The following is a 15,162-nucleotide window of genomic DNA, read 5'->3' as shown; positions in this document are numbered from 1 at the left end:
TGACGATCATGGAAACGAATACGAGCCTGATGACCCTCTCTCTGGACCAGATGCCCTCCGACCATTGGCGAGCCGCTGGTTGCATGCAGCAGGCCCATCGTCGCGGTGGCGGCGTCTCTCATCCACCTCGTCTCTACCTAGATAACCCTCTTCAACATCAAATGATCGCTTTTTATCGTGGTAAATCATGAAATTGTGTATTCAGTATATCTCCCTTTCCATCCAATGAAGACTCAGTCTTATTCCAGCAGCATCCAACTCATTAAATCAACGCAATCCGTCTCCGTCCAGATCCACCAGAACGCAAACGGGTATCCTTGACGGACAGAACAAATACATTATTAAAAGAAAAGAAACGGGGTTCCCAATCGTTGAAGAGAAATCGCCAGCCCAAGGTTGCTCTCTTCCTCTCGGGCACTTCGTTGCCATCCTCCCCTCCCGCTTGTATCACCACATTGTCGGTCGGATCAGTCGAAAATGCAGATCACCTCTGCTCGACCTCATATGACTGTCGCGCTGCTTTCCGTGCCATGCATTTTCGGTAGATGAAGAGCGCGATGATGCCCACGGCGACAATAAACACGATGCAGAAGACCAGGACCACGCCGGGATTCTCGCCAGCCCAGTTGCTCCGCTTGATCACTTGGTGTCGTGCTTCGAGGGCAAGGAGGTCAATGGCGGCCATGATCTGTCGCTGTTAGTCTGCTGCCGGGAACTTCCTCAAAGCAGATGGTTCTCACTAAGAACGGCCGCACAATTTCAGCAGATGGGACTGAACAAGACAAAACGAAGATGCCCACGACTCCAACAACGAAGACAACAGGACGGGACGCAGAGGGAATACGACGCGAGAAGGATAAAGAAGGAGGGAAACAAGTTGGACGGGCGGGTGAACAACCCTGGTTGCTGGTAGGACTGACTGCATCGGGAGCAGCGGAAGGTCATGACAGCAAGAGCGCAATGACGTGGAGGAGCGCACATGCATGCAACGTTGGATGGGCTGGAGGTTGGCAGCCAGGGCTGGTCCGTGAAGCTTAATTCTGACAGGAGGGGAAGTGGGTAGGCCCAAACAATTGGGGTGAAGCCATTCAGGTTGGAATCGGCGAGCAGCATTTCAGAGGGTCCTTCCAGTCTTCCCCACCCTTTGTTGCACAGCTCCCATCCACCTCATCAACGCGCTTTCTCGTCTTTCGTCTCCAACTGGGCTGACGCGGGATTCTGCCTCAATGTTGACAGCAAGGTACAGTCATGAAATCAATTGCAATCAAGGTTTGGTGATCCGCTTGTTCCGCTGGCGTCACCACTCGTTCATGGCCATGGTTCTTTATCTCCTTGCGACCTCCCGATTCGCGCCCGACCGGGATGGGTGCGAGATAACTGACTTGTGCATAGGAGAATTGAGGTTCATCCATAAGCAACAGCTCTGGGCTTTGTTGACAGGACAGGGAATCCTTCTCTTTGTGGTGGTGCCGGGAACATCCTTGACGTCATGCATCCGATCCGCCCTTATCTAAGCGGTCCTTTCTCTGTTGACACTTCGCTATCCACGAGGCCGGTATCAGAAACAATGCCTTCAACCCTGAAGGCCTGTCATAAAGAAAGGACCAAGGTCCACGCATTAGGGCTGATCGTCTCCACCTGGGCCCATTCGCTCGTGTTCGGCCTATCACGGCCAATCATCCTTCCCGCGAGACTAGAAGATCAGCGTTTTAAGATGGAGACATCAACAGAACATGCAACCTCCTCTAATGCAGCCAATAGGGCACTTATTCGGCTTGTCAGGGTCTGTCAACTGGACCCTTCTTCCCTGCCAAGCCTATCCGCCCTGAGTCAAATGCAGGCCACTATCCCGATAGACCGTTCCTCGCGACATCACCAAGACCCCAGTTTCCTTCCAGTAAAGATCTCCCACATCCTCATCAAAATACGAGACTAGCCTCTTGGTGTTCAAATTCACACACACCGACCCTTTAGTAGAATTCTTCCCAATCGTAGGAGAATGCCATATATCCCGAACCCTACTCCCTCCCTCCCTCCCTCCCTCCCTCATCTACTCACACCCAACCCCCAACAACAACCCAACCCTCCCTCCCTCAAAAATGACCCCCATCCACCTCACCTCATCCTAATCACCCTCCTCCTCCTCATACCTCCCCCAGTAACCCCCTGGACCCTCACCCTCCGCAACTCCTCCACTACCTCCGGCACAACCATCATCCACGAAACAACCCCGCAACCCTGCACCCCAATCCACCACCAAAAAGGGTACGAATTCTCCTTTGATCCCGAAGGACCCTGGTGTTTGGATTTCTGGCGCGAAGATACATGCGTTACCCGTATTGGGTGGTCTTGTGATGGATTGGTGTGGAGGAAGGTTGCATCGCAGAATCTTTCGGCTTTTGATGTTTATGGTATGCCTGATGGGGGTGGGAGTGTTACTGGAGTTGGGGCTGGGGCTGCGACGGGGACAGGGACGACTACTTCACAACAAGGGGATGGCAACGTGGGTGTGAAGTTAGGATCGAGGGTATCGGGTGGTGTTATTGCGGGTATAGTGGTGGGATCTGTTGCCGGGTTGCTGTGTTAGGGGTGCTGGGGGTTTTGTGGTGGAGATGGGGTCGGAAGCTGAGGGATGGAGATGGAGTTGGACAGGGTACAGATGGTTCGGGACATGATGGACAACGACCTGCTGTGGGAGGCTGTGTGGCGGGTCAGAAGCCTGCTGTGTCGGAGATGCAAGAGGGGTGTGTGGACTCGGCGGAGTTGTATGCTGATACTGGATCTGGGATGAAGATGGCTGAGGTATCGGGTCAGAGGGTGAGTGCGGAGTTGGGGGGTCGTGAAGTGGTGGAGTTGGATGGGGGTGGATATGAGAGGAAGGCTGGGTAGGTTGTATGGGATGGTAGTTTCATTCGAGTGTGGTGGTGCGGACTTGATTGTGAATGAGTGATGGTATGTTGCTGGGTGGTATCCTGTGAGATGATGAATATCCTTTTTCTGTTTCATGGATGAACCTTAATTTCGGTGGTTCATTAACAATGCATGTAGCATGAGCATAAAGCTCTGAGCTTTGATTGAATAGGCATTCTTTGTAGACCGGCTAATGCCAGTAAATCATTCGTTGTCAAGGTGGATCACATTTTGCTTGTCCTTGATCATATCAAATATGTCCAAATATGGTCGCAGCAGCTATTTCCAAAGTGCGTTCAAATACTGAAAAGAAATCAAGGTATCCAAAAAGAGAAGAATGAAAAGCAGCATCAAGTCCTGCCTATTTTATGCACTTCTGTCCGCCCACTATTATGCCAAGTCGCCAGCAGCGCACCGCAATTTCCACAGTAATGATTCTGATCCTTGAGCGATGATGCCATATATGGGATACATCCAAGGCATAAGCAGCAGCAGAGCACTGCAGCCCAGGCGCTAGAAATTATCAGTTACATTCTTCATTATGAGACAATGTACATACTGGGTCGTGTTTCCCGATTCCGCCTGCACTCGGGTCATCTGCCGTTGTCCGCAGGCCGGACAATCGACAGGCGCCGGGCCTTTTTGTAGCGCATACAGCGGAGTCGGGGTATTATAACCGCTCGGGTGTTGTGAGCCAGCATAGAAGGTCTGTTGAGGTAGATGAGGCGATTGAGAAGCAGAATTTTGTATTTGAGGAGGTTGCATATACGTTGGAGGCTCCCTGGAGGAAAGTTCGTGGGTCTCACCTTGTTCCTCGTAAGCAGGGGCCGGCACTGCAAATGTTAGCTGACCACAATTGTACTCTGAGAGAAATGAGAGCATACCAGCAGTTGTCTTTTCAGCCATGGTAGGTTGCACAATGAAATTGTATCAGGATGGTAACTTCAACAAGTGACTAATTTCAAGCGTAAGCAAATGCAGACTGGTCCAGTCATTCTATTCTCAGCGCGTACTTATAGTTGGGAGGTCCACAGCCTTGTGTCGGAGCCTCGTCTGATCCAACATCTAAGTTATTTCTGGAACACATTGCTAGCCACTCGGACACGAACAAGTTTGATTGCATGCACAGCACTGACCTGCTGCAATCGACATCATCGGTCATGCTGGGCAGGCATATCCACGCGATTGGTGGAGATGAAGTGGCAGCCGTTGAGCTTGCGGAGCGACGAGGCTGACATTGCGCCTAACCAGGAGAACTTGATGCAGGCACATTCTTTGTTTCGTGACTTCAAGGCAACTTTCGATCGGCAGTGGATGGTTGCTGTTGAGGCAGCGAAAGGTAAAATACGAGGGGCGCTGCCACAGCCAAGATTGTACCAGAGTGAATTAAAATGTAGATCATGGATATGGTTTGTCTTTGCAAACTGGAATGTTTGTGACGTAGGCCCTTGGCCTTGGTGCTCATGTGATGACCGGAACATCCTGGGAATCAGCCATTTGAGTATTCATCACCCATGTAATTCCTCCAAGGTTGAAGGGGGGAATCTCATTCGGATTTTCGGGGTGGCAGTGAATCGCAACAAGGCTCCGGCGTTCCTTCCTCACATCACATGATCGACGCTTCCTTTTAATTGCGCCCCCTTTCCTCCCACTACTTCCCACCTTCTCTCCCCTCCCACGACACTTCCATCCTTGCCCTCCGGCACACGGAGAGAAAGTGATAAAAAACAATCTTAATCATATTCAAGTGATCGCAGATTGACATCTCAGCTGCTTTGATCCATCTTTTCCGGGTTTCAGCGTGTTGACTCCCAAGAGTCGCGTTTCCACGCCTCAACGGCCAAGTTCACTCGTCAGTTGACGATGCTTTGGCAAAACTCACTCGGATTGACCTTCGGTGTTCGTGATATTCTCCTCGTCTCTCAACCGTGGACTAATTATTTCTATTAGTCATGAAATCTGGCCCGACAGCGACCGTGGCTCCATGCGGCTGGACCACAGAAAATGTCCTGGCATTAGACCTGGCACCGGGTGCGAACTTGGGCCCTTGCACAGCTGTAGCAGACAGAGCTACAGCAGTCTTAAGTGCGTCCGTCTGTTTATAGGATGGAGTATGTCTGTGCCCCCGCTTCGGTCAGATGTTCGTCACTGGCCGGCCGGGGGCATGCGTTTGAAGATGGTTGTGTCCTGGTGTCCTTTAGGGGGACAATGCATGCAAAACAATCATCTACATGCTCGATTGGTTGAACGAACAACCTTTTCACATAGCTTCGCCAAGCACCTCATGTTGATTACGACTATTGCGGTGGACATGCTCTGGCATACTTGCCTCGTTTTATTCTCTAATGGGGCCATTTGCCTCTGAACAAGATGGCTCATCAATCGCATCCATTAGATGTCACCCTCAAGAGCTTCTACCGTTCCAGTCTTTTCGATAAGCTGTCTGCTTAGAGGCAGGGCTTATGGTGACCAGATCGCATTCGCAAAGGCAGATAGTGCCAGCAAATACAGGACAGAGTGATCACTCTGCGGTCATGGGACTTCAGTCTTACCTATTGGTGGCGTATCGGGTTACTGCAAGATCCGGGTTGACCTCGGATCTCGATGTATATGAAGACTTTAGATGGACTAGGGCACGGAGAAAACTTGATCTTCTTCATGGCTCGTTCTTTTCATGTTCCTGTCACTTGATCCACTGATATTTGAAAAGGATTGAGAGGTGGACTCACGCAATGCCGGTCGCAATAGTTAAAAATTGCTTGAAACTCAGCAGTGGACTGCAGCAAGCTATCTTGTGAACTAGATCATTCTGTTTAGCTGGAAGAATTGTCATATAACACTCATCCTTTATGGAGTCATCTGATATCCGTCACAACGTTAGGGTTCTATCCGGTCGGCTGCCTTGTACCGGCAATCACCCGAGCTCAAAGCGCGGGCTCCGAGACTGGATAGAGCAAATGAACCGGCAAAATTCACCACGGTCTCCGACTCCAAGTCGGCTCACTGTAGCCCATTTTACCCGGAACCCGATGGTGTTCTCCGCGAGCTTGACGGCATCGGAGCACCTCCGACCCCCACGGCATCCCACTCCACCTCGGACTTCACAGCGATCCAGTCCCTCCATAAATGGCGTCACTCCACGCAACAACAATCACGACACCACTCAATTCACACCATCCAGTTATCCAGAAGATGTCTAAGCCAGCCATTGGCTTTGTCGGCCTCGGAGCCATGGGCTTCGGCATGGCCACCCACCTCGTCCATGAGGGATACCCCGTCTACGGCTACGATGTGTTTCCAGCCTCGGTGCAGCGGTTCCAAGCAGCGGGGGGCATCCCAGCCTCGTCATTGCGTGAATCCGCTGAGGGGAAGTCCTTCTACGTGTGCATGGTGGCTTCGGCGCCGCAGGCGCAAGCCGTCCTCTTCGGGGATGAGGGCATCGTACAATGCACGTCCGTCCCTAGCCATTGATTATCCCAAGCTAACAAATTAGATCTCCCCCAAAATGCCACACTTCTCCTCTGTTCTACAGTCGCCGCATCCGACGCCCAATCAGTTGCAGCAGAACTGGCCTCACGCGGCCGGACGGGTATCCACTTCGTCGATGCGCCGGTCTCTGGAGGTGCGATGCGCGCTGCAAACGGCACTCTCTCCATCATGGCGGGCGGTTCCGATTCTTCCCTACAAATAGCGCGTGACCTGCTGCAGGAGATGTCTGCCCCGACCAAGCTTTACCTTGTTCCGGGGGGTGTGGGAGCGGGCAGTAACATGAAAATGGTGCACCAGGTGCTGGCTGCCATTCACATCCTGGGTGCCAGTGAGGCCATGGGATTGGCAGCGCAGCTGGGACTAGACGCACGAAGTACTGCAGAGCGGATCAAGGGCTCGGAGTCGTGGACATGGATGCATGAGAACCGTTTTCCGCGGATGGTGGAAGAGGACTGGAATCCTGGGGCAAGCGCATTGACGATCATCCTGAAGGATGCTGTAGGTTTCTCAATTCTCTTTTATTAGCATAAGTACTAACATCAATAGGGAATCATCACTACATCAGCCCGTCAGAGCCACTTTCCTATTCCGCTCTGTGCCACGGCAGAGCAGATCTATCTCTCTGCTCTCCTGCAGGGCTACGGCCCCAAGGACGACTCTGCCATGGTCCGCCAGTATTACCCGCACCCGATCAAAGACGTCGATACTTCTTCAGCAAAGGGGGATCCCGAAACTGCAACGCAATTGGTACTCGACCTGATGCAGGGCGTCAACCTTGTCGCGGCTGCAGAGGCCATCGCCTTTGCGCGCTCACTGGGCGTCGATATGGCACAATTCTTTGAATTGGTCAGTGACGCAGCAGGCGGAAGCAAGGTATTTGTCACAAGAGGATTGGAAATGATCGAGGGGAAAATCGGGGCGCAGGCGCCTGCCGGGACAGAAACTATAGACGAGGTAGTGAGTCGGTTGGAAAGGGTGGTGCAGAAAGCGCGGGATCTGCACTGTCCGGTCCACCTGGGCAATGCAGCGCTGAGCGTCTTATTGATGGCGAAGGGGAAGGGACTCGGACGAGAGGGGAGTACCAGCGTGATCGGTGTATATCCGTAGACTATCTAGTCCACGCAATTCTGTATCAGGAAATTCATCTTAAGCGATGATCTCATATGTATCGGAGTAACTCCGGGTGCAGTCCGGTGGAGTCAGTCATCCCTCGTCCACCATCCATATAACAACTATAAGACCGCATAACTACCTCCCTCACCAAACCACTCACTCACATCAATCCCACTTCCAAAACCAATCGCTCCCATCTTCCACTCCTCCTCACACCACCACAGCCACACCACCAAAATGCCCCTCCAAACCAACCGCGCCATCCCCATTCTCAACCACGCCTACGAAAACAAATACGGCGTGCCCGCAATGTGCTGCTACAACCTGGAAGGCATCCTCGCGACCGTCCGCGCAGCCGAGAAACTCCGCTCACCCGCCATGATCCTCCTCTTCCCATGGGCCATCCACTACGCATCAGGCATCCTCGTGCACGCCGCCGCCGAAGCCGCCCGCAACGCCAGCGTCCCCATAACCGTACACCTGGACCACGCCCAAACACCCGAAATCATCCGACAAGCAGCGAACATCACCCCCGGGTTCGACAGCATCATGATCGACATGTCCCATTACGAGAAGGCCGAGAACCTCGCGTTAACCCGGGAACTTGTATTGTATTGCAATGAGCGGGGCATTGCGACGGAGGCCGAACCGGGGAGGATTGAAGGCGGGGAGGACGGGATTGAAGATACGGTTGATTTGGAGGGTGTGTTAACGACGCCGGAGGAGAGTGAGGAGTTTGTGGATACCGGGATTGATTGGTTGGCGCCGGCGTTTGGGAACGTGCATGGGAGTTATGGGCCCAGGGGGGTGAGGTTGGAGTATGAGCGGTTGGAGGGGATTAGGGAGAGGGTTGGGGGGAGGGTCAGGTTGGTGTTGCATGGGGCGGATCCGTTTGATAGGGAGATTTTTGGGAGGTGTATTGAGGCCGGGGTGAGTAAGGTGAATATTAATAAGGTGTTGAATAATGAGTGGGTGAGGGTTGTTACGGAAGGGAAGGGGAAGGGGATGACGGGGTTGATTGAGGAGGCGACGGAGAGGATGCAGATTGCTGTGGAGGGGTGTATTGATTTGTTGGGGTCGGGGGGGAGGTATCCTTGATTTTTGTTTCTTTGGTAGAGATTTAATTGTTTTATACTTCGTAGGGGTGGATGGATGTCAACGACATGCTGTTTTCTCGTGTACTTGTTTGCTAGTAGGCGCTCCTGCTACATTGGGAAATTATTGGTGAATGGGCATCACCTGATCCTCTCGCTTCTTTGTAACCCATCTCACTGGCCATCTACCTTCTTCAGAAACAAATACTCTGCGATCTCCAGTCCATTCCCGACTTTCAGTCTGCCAAATTCCAAATCACTGGGCTCTCCGTTGCAAGATCAGCTGGAAATGCCTCTGGCATAATCCTTAAGATATCCAGCCATGGTTTTGTCTACTCAATGTCAGCTTCACTCTTCAAATAATCAAAGAGAACACCACTTACAAACCGAGTTCCCTTCTACCAGGGAAGACTCCATTGCTGGCGGCCAGATCTAACAGAGAATTCAGCATCGGGCAAAATCAATCACAGATTCCTTACTTACCACCATATCCAGGGACCCCTCCAGCCACCTAGCAATGATCCGGGCATCCACGGCCACAGTCGTCCAGATGGACCTCAACACGTTGACATTGTCACGGAAAAGATCTAGCCGGTGGTGGCCGAGATCGACCAGCCTGGTGCGTGCCTGTTGGATATCTTCCAACTCCTGCTCCAGTCGGTCCCGTTGCGCTTCCTTGTCACGGATTTGCCTCTCAACACCTGGATGCCGTCAGTTTCGATGTGTTTTCACATGATGTGGGTAAATACTGACGGGTTTTCTTCACCAAAAGCGCCGCGGTAGCAGCGGCGCCAGCCACACCGGTCGCGATCCAGCCACCGATCTAGTACAGATGGTCAGTTGGGCATGCAATGAATCATGATGGTAGACTTACCCCGATGAAAAAGCCAATAGGCCCAAAGGCAAATGCCAGGCCGAACACAACCGTTGAAACCCCTACAACACCTGCGGTCAAGAGAAGTCCATTGACGTGGGACTGTAGTTGTTCGTTCAGGTCCTCGAGCTCCTCAAGCACTTGCTTCATCTCCTCATTCAACTCGGTCTCTCTTTCCTTGGCCCAGGAAGAAAATTTCGCGACGAAAGAGGTGAAGCTGATTCTTAACTCGTCAAATCGGTCCTCTACCTCCCGTGCGTCCTTTTGGGCTTTTTCCATGTCCTGGTCATGAGAGCGATCAGTTGTGCATCATAGAATAGACGTCGAAGAGTGACGTACAGAAATGAAGCCATTGATGATGGTTTTGCGCACGTCGATTGGAATAGTCAGATCCCTGCAGAACTCAATTATCAGGAGATCGAAACCTAACGTGGGAGTGATCTCGTTAGCACAGACGTATAAAGTATCGGATGCTGACTTTCTTACGATCGCCATGAACAGCGAGATCAGTTGCCAGATCCCTGCTCTCGGCAAGAATGCGGCGATACAGCTAAACAACCTCAGTATAACCAACAATCTAGTACGTGGGTCTTCCCCAACTAACCCTCTCATGCTCAATAAGCTCGTCCTGAAAACCGGAGTGATGAATAATATCAATCTGCGCAATCTTCAACTGCAAATCCACAAATACCCTTTCGATCTCGTTCGCCGCATCCACCGCCGCATTGGACGCCAGCCGGAGGTATTCAATACACTCATCAGAGACCAGCGTCTTGGCTGCTCCCGTCGTATAGGCCGCTGCCTCTTCCTCGTCCGCGATAGGCTTGATCTTGTCGACGCCAGTCATCAAGATATCGACCTCCTCGGCTGTGAGATGCTCCACGACATCGACATATTTCCGAGGCGTCGGATCGCTACCCACCAGACGCTCAACCTTTGCTGCGACTTCATCGTAGGTAGGGGAGGATGACTTGGGGTTGAGAGAGGGAGGGTCGATGGGCTCAGAAGCGATGGTTGCCATGGTGGTTGGTGTTCAACAACTTGAGGATAGAAGAATTGCCAAGAGATGATTCTGCTGTTGGGTATGTCCTTTACTCGAGGTTTGAGATCATGTTATATAGAGATAGATTCGGATCTACGTGTCTGGGAAAGTCCAACCCCTCACTCACGTACTCGGCCATCTCCACTTCAGATGAAGAGGGGAAACCCCCTGTTCATGCAAGTGCAATAATGATACCATTCATGCGTTATGGATCTGCATCTGCATGGTCAGATATTCGCCACGCTGAGCTCGCTCGGAGGGTTTAGTCTATGCATGGGGCTGGATGCACTATATCATCCCACCAATCATTCCCCTGCACATTCCCGGCATTCAAACACCATTGTCCAATCAGAATTACTTTTGTGGGTTTGCTTATAGTGATGTCTGTGGTCTAGACATTAATGGCTACGACTTATCTACTGCATTCCCCGCATCTATTCAGCTGTGGTTGTTTGGGATGCATTACAGCTAAGAGGATGATGTTACACGTTTCTGCTGTGCAAGTGCTGCTCAATTTAGCTGATACCCCTCTTCTCCATGTTACGAAAATAACCAAGTGATAAATTAACATGACGTATGTGGCTGGCTGATCTCCATAGGCACTGCGACGCTAATTCCTAAAGCTGAAAGAGATGGAGCTGCGAGCTGCATCTGTTAGCGCGCCCGGCATGTGCTTGCTTAGGAGTCTAGAATATCTCTGTCGATTTCATTCTCGTCCAACCATTCTGTCAACTTGTCTGCAAAGGCTCTCATATGCAACGCGTTCGCTGTGTCTGGTTGGTTTCAGTAGGGTTAGCTTTGCGTGAAGAATGCTATGACGAGTTGAATAGTTCTCACAGTGTTCCACTGCCCGATCAAGGCTAGTTTGCATGAATGAGGGATATTCCTTGCAAGCACGTCAGACTCGAATCATAGACTAGCTGGCTAGCTGAGGTACATGAGGTTGGAATTACTTACCACCATAGTAATTGCCATTTGCAACATGGATTCAATCATCCGGGAATCCACCACCGTCGTGTTCCAGGTACGGGCCTGGATGCCCACGTTTGCGACAAATTCAATACGTAGATCTTCGGCATCGAGAAGATCCTGTCCGACGTTTCTGGAGCTCTCTTGGCCAACTGCCACCCAGGCGGCCACGAAGTTATCGCTCTTGGTGGTGAGACGAGTTAACATGGTTCGCGCGTCATTTTCGTGCGCTCGGACGTCCTAAGACATTGAATGGGATCAGTGCTTTGCCCTATATCGATGTGCACTCAGATGGCTTACGGTGAGATAGCCCTGGATTTTGGCGGTGCGTTGTGCTGCGGTGAGGTTGGTATTGGCCGAGAAAGTGGCGATTTCGTCGGCGAAACCTGAGAATAGTCAAGACTAGAACATGATGCTTATGGTCTTGAAGGGTTGGTTGCGTACCTTCTCCGTATTTCGCAATCTTGAAAGCGACGTCGGTGCTATCGAATAGAATCTCGAACACTTCCTGGGTGGGGAATGCCATTAGTTTGAGTATTCGTCATCGATCAAAGAAGAGTGCACAAACCTCCGCGATGGGATCCAAAGCAGCTGCATAATTGGTGCCATTAAGGACGTCACTCCAAACAAATAGAATAATGGTCACACCAAAGATGGCAATATTCATCTCAATGGCGTGTACAGCTTCCTCAGCTGCAGTCTGAGGGTCTCGGAGGAGGTCGGTCTTCCACGCCGGCGAGCCATTGACAACGTATGCCAGACGTGAGCGGAGCAAGAGATCCACCTTTGGTGACCTGAGCAGCACGGAATACCGGGGGGGTTTTCCTGTAGCACTGCGCGATTTGAGATGCTGGTGGAACGCGGCCAGCATGTCGGCTGGTGCGGGTGCATTGGCTTCAGCAGGCATATTTTCTCGGAGGGTGGTGGTAGTAGATTCAACTGAACTCAAGTGGCAAGAAATTCCAAGTGATTGATGGTTTTTCTCAGCTCTGGTAGCCAGATGCGACTGGTAAATAAGAATGTTTCGGGGACGTCGGACTTGTCCGCGGGTGCATTTCACGGGGCGCACATCCTTGTTCCTTCCTGCAGCTGCGGGATTTCCCCTCTTCTTTGCAACTCACCTCGCCACATGCGGGGCAAGACCAGCTCATTTCCTGTACGACATGCGTCAATGGAGGGGTCGAGAAACGGGGATGCCGATGGAGATGGTCCAGCATAATCATATCAGTCGGTTATGCGAACATTTCTCTTTTTTCTGGCCACTGGCATTGTTGAAGATTGCGACTCAGGCACAGCCTCTCTCTCTCTCTCTCTCTTTTAGCTTCTTCTGAAAATAAAAAGACCAATCATGACCGAAATCCCACCTGCTTATACTCCCGGCAGTTCCCCTCCTTCATACGATGATATTGCGAAAAAGCTCGAAGACCTAATTGGGGACAACCCAACCCCAGAAAAGGTCATCGAAGCCAGCCAGCACCTCTCCGAAGAGGAGCTGGACATCCTGGTGGATGGCGCCGATGACCACTGGCCGCTCGAAACTGAACAGCAGAAGAGGGACTTCAGCATCGGCTGCGGTCAAACCTATTGCTCGGAGGGAGGGAAGACTCGTTTGCAAGAAGCAGGGAGTGAAGCCACGCAGGCGACCAAAGAAATCGCGGATATCTTCCATCAGCTGCATTTGAAAGTAGCGCAGATTGACCACATTCACCATTCCGGATTCCAGCCGGAAATTATTCGCCTACAGCAGGTTTGTGCGACTGTTGTGTTTTCTTATTCTTGGGTTGATTCTTATTTGGCAATTGAGAAATGCTTTGCTGACAAGAATTGCACTCCCAGTCATACCTGCGAACTCTCTCCGATAGCAGGGATCTGGCAGCTTCCATCAGCGCTTCTGCTCAAAGTACGTGTTTGATGTTTGGTTGATTTATTCATTCTTGTTTTGGTTTCTAATGTGTTGCGTGAAGACTTTGATGCCACGGTCGTTAAGTTCTGCGCTGATAACAGCATTCCTATCGACATTCGGAGATCTCTTATTCAGTCGTTTATCACTGTAAGTACAATAAATATCCTTCTTAGGTCCCGTCTCCTCGCATAGATGTCTGACCTATTCTCTATAGAGAGCCGCTGGTTTTGAAGAAAGTGCTACTGGGATCAAAAATCGATTCTACACTTTGAGGGACGAGTTCGCTGCATTTGTGGCTACCTTCTCCACCTGGGCAAAGGACAGAGAGGGAGAGATTACCGATCAAATCCAAGCACTTGAGCAGGAACTGCAAAGTCTCCACAAAAGATTGGATTCTCTCACAACTTCTCTGCAAGTTTTCGAAATACTTTATGACGTTGGTGATCTAATTCAAGATGTGGGGAAATTTTTCCCAAAGGTTGGAATATACATGAAGGTATGATACTCGAAGATTGCATGCAGCTTCGTGGTCGAAACGATATGCTGATTACTGTATTCATTCATATTAGATCGGCGGTATTATCCTTGCTGGTGTCTCATTTCTCGCCATCGTTGGCCTTACTGGAGCCCTCATAGGTAACCATCTTTTCCTTTCCATGAATACTACTATAGTACTAACGCGTCTGTCTATCCCAGCAACCGAAACCAAGATTCACAACCGCACACGAGAGAAGCATGCGTTGGAAGCTGAATTGGAGATTATCCGACGCACACGAGCCGAGCTTGAAGACATGGGAGAAGAATCCTTGATCCGATTCGGGGATGCTATCAATATCCTCGCTGGTACGTGGAAACACACGGCCGAGGATGCACAGATCATCCAACAGTGGCTGGCTGACGGGGCGGACTCCACGGTAAGCACACTATGTTAGAATGAGATAGTCCATGCAAAGCTAACCACCACGTGTGTTTTCTACCGCAGCATCCACCAGCATATGTCGAGCTGAACCGAGATTATGGCGTCAACAGATGTAAGTCAATCGTTCCTCCCTAGTGTTAAGTCGCATCAGTCATCTGATATCCTACTTTGATAGATGAGGCTACGGCGAATTACTTGGAGAATTATGCTAGGGGTATCTAGACATAGCCAAGAATATTGATAGCTGCATCACTTGCATATAGGACGTCATATTGCAGAAAGATACTACGCTTCTCAGCCCTAGCTATCGAGAACTATCAGAAGTTCTTTTATTCCCGCAATCAATTCAATCTGATTCGGATTTATCAAACGAAATCAAAGAACAGTGCGGAAGCGGATATATATATCGACACCATAATCCTTATCGTAGACACAACGATTAGACCATTAGAAATCCCAACCCAAAGTTCCGTTATGAACTCATTTAAATAATAAAACCAACAACATTGTACATTTCCCAATCAAGCTCTACGCGATTCGACGATGACTTCAAAGCGTACAAAGGCAAGATAGGCAGGGTGAAGTGAAGATCCACTTATTTGAATCCCCTGACCCGCGGGGAAATCTTCAATTTACAATATACGAGTACTACTATGTGTGCAGACAAGAAGTCTGGTATAGATTTACCGGCATAAGCGAGTTGGGAAACATACAGTTGCGAGTGAGATACTTCGCAGGAAGAACCGGGAAGGTAGGTAGGTGCAGGTTTGCGAAAAATCCGAGGGTATCTGACGGTTGTGTTGGGTTTGTTGTGCGTTCCACTCTCCGCTGGAGTCAGATCTAGCCGAA

At 50.7% G+C, this 15,162-nt stretch overlaps 7 protein-coding genes across 7 annotated transcripts; 4 read left to right on the top strand and 3 right to left on the bottom strand.

Moving 5' to 3' along the window:
- Nucleotides 1-1,999: 1,999 nt before the first annotated feature.
- On the top strand, nucleotides 2,000-2,979 carry BO94DRAFT_572630 (uncharacterized protein; the record flags this gene model as incomplete). The annotated part of the gene is made up of 1 exon (XM_025614932.1): nucleotides 2,000-2,979. The coding sequence occupies one exon, from the start codon at nucleotides 2,000-2,002 to the stop codon at nucleotides 2,585-2,587; it is 588 nt and encodes a 195-aa protein (XP_025470879.1). The 3' UTR covers nucleotides 2,588-2,979.
- A 144-nt stretch (nucleotides 2,980-3,123) lies between these two features.
- BO94DRAFT_532083 (LITAF-like zinc ribbon domain-containing protein) lies at nucleotides 3,124-3,886 on the bottom strand. The gene is made up of 3 exons (XM_025611048.1): nucleotides 3,795-3,886; nucleotides 3,470-3,743; nucleotides 3,124-3,423 (listed from the first exon to the last, which is right to left on the bottom strand). Exons 1-3 carry the CDS (start codon nucleotides 3,814-3,816, stop codon nucleotides 3,261-3,263), a joined length of 459 nt encoding a protein of 152 aa, XP_025470878.1. The 5' UTR covers nucleotides 3,817-3,886; the 3' UTR covers nucleotides 3,124-3,260.
- Nucleotides 3,887-6,102: 2,216 nt separating this feature from the next.
- Nucleotides 6,103-7,506, top strand: BO94DRAFT_553945 (NAD(P)-dependent oxidoreductase; the record flags this gene model as incomplete). The annotated part of the gene is made up of 3 exons (XM_025613683.1): nucleotides 6,103-6,358; nucleotides 6,404-6,897; nucleotides 6,946-7,506. 3 exons carry the CDS (start codon nucleotides 6,103-6,105, stop codon nucleotides 7,504-7,506), a joined length of 1,311 nt encoding a protein of 436 aa, XP_025470877.1.
- Nucleotides 7,337-8,815, top strand: BO94DRAFT_320102 (class II fructose-bisphosphate aldolase). The gene has a single exon (XM_025606896.1). It carries the CDS (start codon nucleotides 7,750-7,752, stop codon nucleotides 8,608-8,610), a length of 861 nt encoding a protein of 286 aa, XP_025470876.1. The 5' UTR covers nucleotides 7,337-7,749; the 3' UTR covers nucleotides 8,611-8,815.
- BO94DRAFT_532080 (uncharacterized protein) lies at nucleotides 8,653-10,680 on the bottom strand. Its single transcript, XM_025611047.1, has 8 exons — nucleotides 10,085-10,680; nucleotides 9,967-10,030; nucleotides 9,820-9,905; nucleotides 9,481-9,762; nucleotides 9,360-9,429; nucleotides 9,090-9,307; nucleotides 8,990-9,038; nucleotides 8,653-8,938 (listed from the first exon to the last, which is right to left on the bottom strand). Exons 1-8 carry the CDS (start codon nucleotides 10,499-10,501, stop codon nucleotides 8,886-8,888), a joined length of 1,239 nt encoding a protein of 412 aa, XP_025470875.1. The 5' UTR covers nucleotides 10,502-10,680; the 3' UTR covers nucleotides 8,653-8,885.
- Nucleotides 10,681-10,996: 316 nt separating this feature from the next.
- BO94DRAFT_532079 (uncharacterized protein) lies at nucleotides 10,997-12,498 on the bottom strand. Its single transcript, XM_025611046.1, has 6 exons — nucleotides 12,060-12,498; nucleotides 11,936-11,999; nucleotides 11,792-11,877; nucleotides 11,480-11,731; nucleotides 11,360-11,408; nucleotides 10,997-11,295 (listed from the first exon to the last, which is right to left on the bottom strand). Exons 1-6 carry the CDS (start codon nucleotides 12,396-12,398, stop codon nucleotides 11,201-11,203), a joined length of 885 nt encoding a protein of 294 aa, XP_025470874.1. The 5' UTR covers nucleotides 12,399-12,498; the 3' UTR covers nucleotides 10,997-11,200.
- A 101-nt stretch (nucleotides 12,499-12,599) lies between these two features.
- On the top strand, nucleotides 12,600-14,701 carry BO94DRAFT_532078 (uncharacterized protein). The gene is made up of 8 exons (XM_025611045.1): nucleotides 12,600-13,238; nucleotides 13,328-13,391; nucleotides 13,456-13,541; nucleotides 13,609-13,890; nucleotides 13,964-14,030; nucleotides 14,091-14,308; nucleotides 14,377-14,425; nucleotides 14,489-14,701. The coding sequence occupies exons 1-8, from the start codon at nucleotides 12,840-12,842 to the stop codon at nucleotides 14,533-14,535; spliced, it is 1,212 nt and encodes a 403-aa protein (XP_025470873.1). The 5' UTR covers nucleotides 12,600-12,839; the 3' UTR covers nucleotides 14,536-14,701.
- The last annotated feature ends 461 nt before the right edge of the window (nucleotides 14,702-15,162 follow it).

This window comes from Aspergillus sclerotioniger (genome assembly GCF_003184525.1).
Source record: "Aspergillus sclerotioniger CBS 115572 chromosome Unknown BO94scaffold_5, whole genome shotgun sequence".
Classification (NCBI taxonomy): Eukaryota; Fungi; Ascomycota; class Eurotiomycetes; order Eurotiales; family Aspergillaceae; genus Aspergillus; species Aspergillus sclerotioniger.
Note: the sequence above shows the minus strand (reverse complement) of the source record. Positions and strands in the feature narration are given on the sequence as shown.

Excerpts from the sequence above, each read along its gene's own strand:
- BO94DRAFT_532083 (XM_025611048.1), bottom strand. The coding sequence starts at position 3,816 with ATGGCTGAAAAGACAACTGCTG. Across the intron at positions 3,744-3,794 it reads GGCTGAAAAGACAACTGCTG|TGCCGGCCCCTGCTTACGAG; the intron begins GTATGCTCTCAT and ends TAACATTTGCAG. Across the intron at positions 3,424-3,469 it reads GAATCGGGAAACACGACCCA|CGCCTGGGCTGCAGTGCTCT; the intron begins GTATGTACATTG and ends GATAATTTCTAG.
- BO94DRAFT_532078 (XM_025611045.1), top strand. The coding sequence starts at position 12,840 with ATGACCGAAATCCCACCTGCTTATACTCCCGGCAGTTCCCCTCCTTCA. Across the intron at positions 14,031-14,090 it reads CCTTACTGGAGCCCTCATAG|CAACCGAAACCAAGATTCAC; the intron begins GTAACCATCTTT and ends TGTCTATCCCAG. Across the intron at positions 14,426-14,488 it reads AGATTATGGCGTCAACAGAT|ATGAGGCTACGGCGAATTAC; the intron begins GTAAGTCAATCG and ends CTACTTTGATAG.
- BO94DRAFT_320102 (XM_025606896.1), top strand. The coding sequence starts at position 7,750 with ATGCCCCTCCAAACCAACCGCGCCATCCCCATTCTCAACCACGCCTAC.
- BO94DRAFT_532079 (XM_025611046.1), bottom strand. The coding sequence starts at position 12,398 with ATGCCTGCTGAAGCCAATGCACCCGCACCAGCCGACATGCTGGCCGCG. Across the intron at positions 11,732-11,791 it reads AAATCCAGGGCTATCTCACC|GACGTCCGAGCGCACGAAAA; the intron begins GTAAGCCATCTG and ends TCAATGTCTTAG. Across the intron at positions 11,296-11,359 it reads TGATCGGGCAGTGGAACACT|ACACAGCGAACGCGTTGCAT; the intron begins GTGAGAACTATT and ends GAAACCAACCAG.
- BO94DRAFT_532080 (XM_025611047.1), bottom strand. The coding sequence starts at position 10,501 with ATGGCAACCATCGCTTCTGAGCCCATCGACCCTCCCTCTCTCAACCCC. Across the intron at positions 9,906-9,966 it reads TCTCGCTGTTCATGGCGATC|GTTTCGATCTCCTGATAATT; the intron begins GTAAGAAAGTCA and ends CTCCCACGTTAG. Across the intron at positions 9,308-9,359 it reads GCTTTTGGTGAAGAAAACCC|GTGTTGAGAGGCAAATCCGT; the intron begins GTCAGTATTTAC and ends GACGGCATCCAG.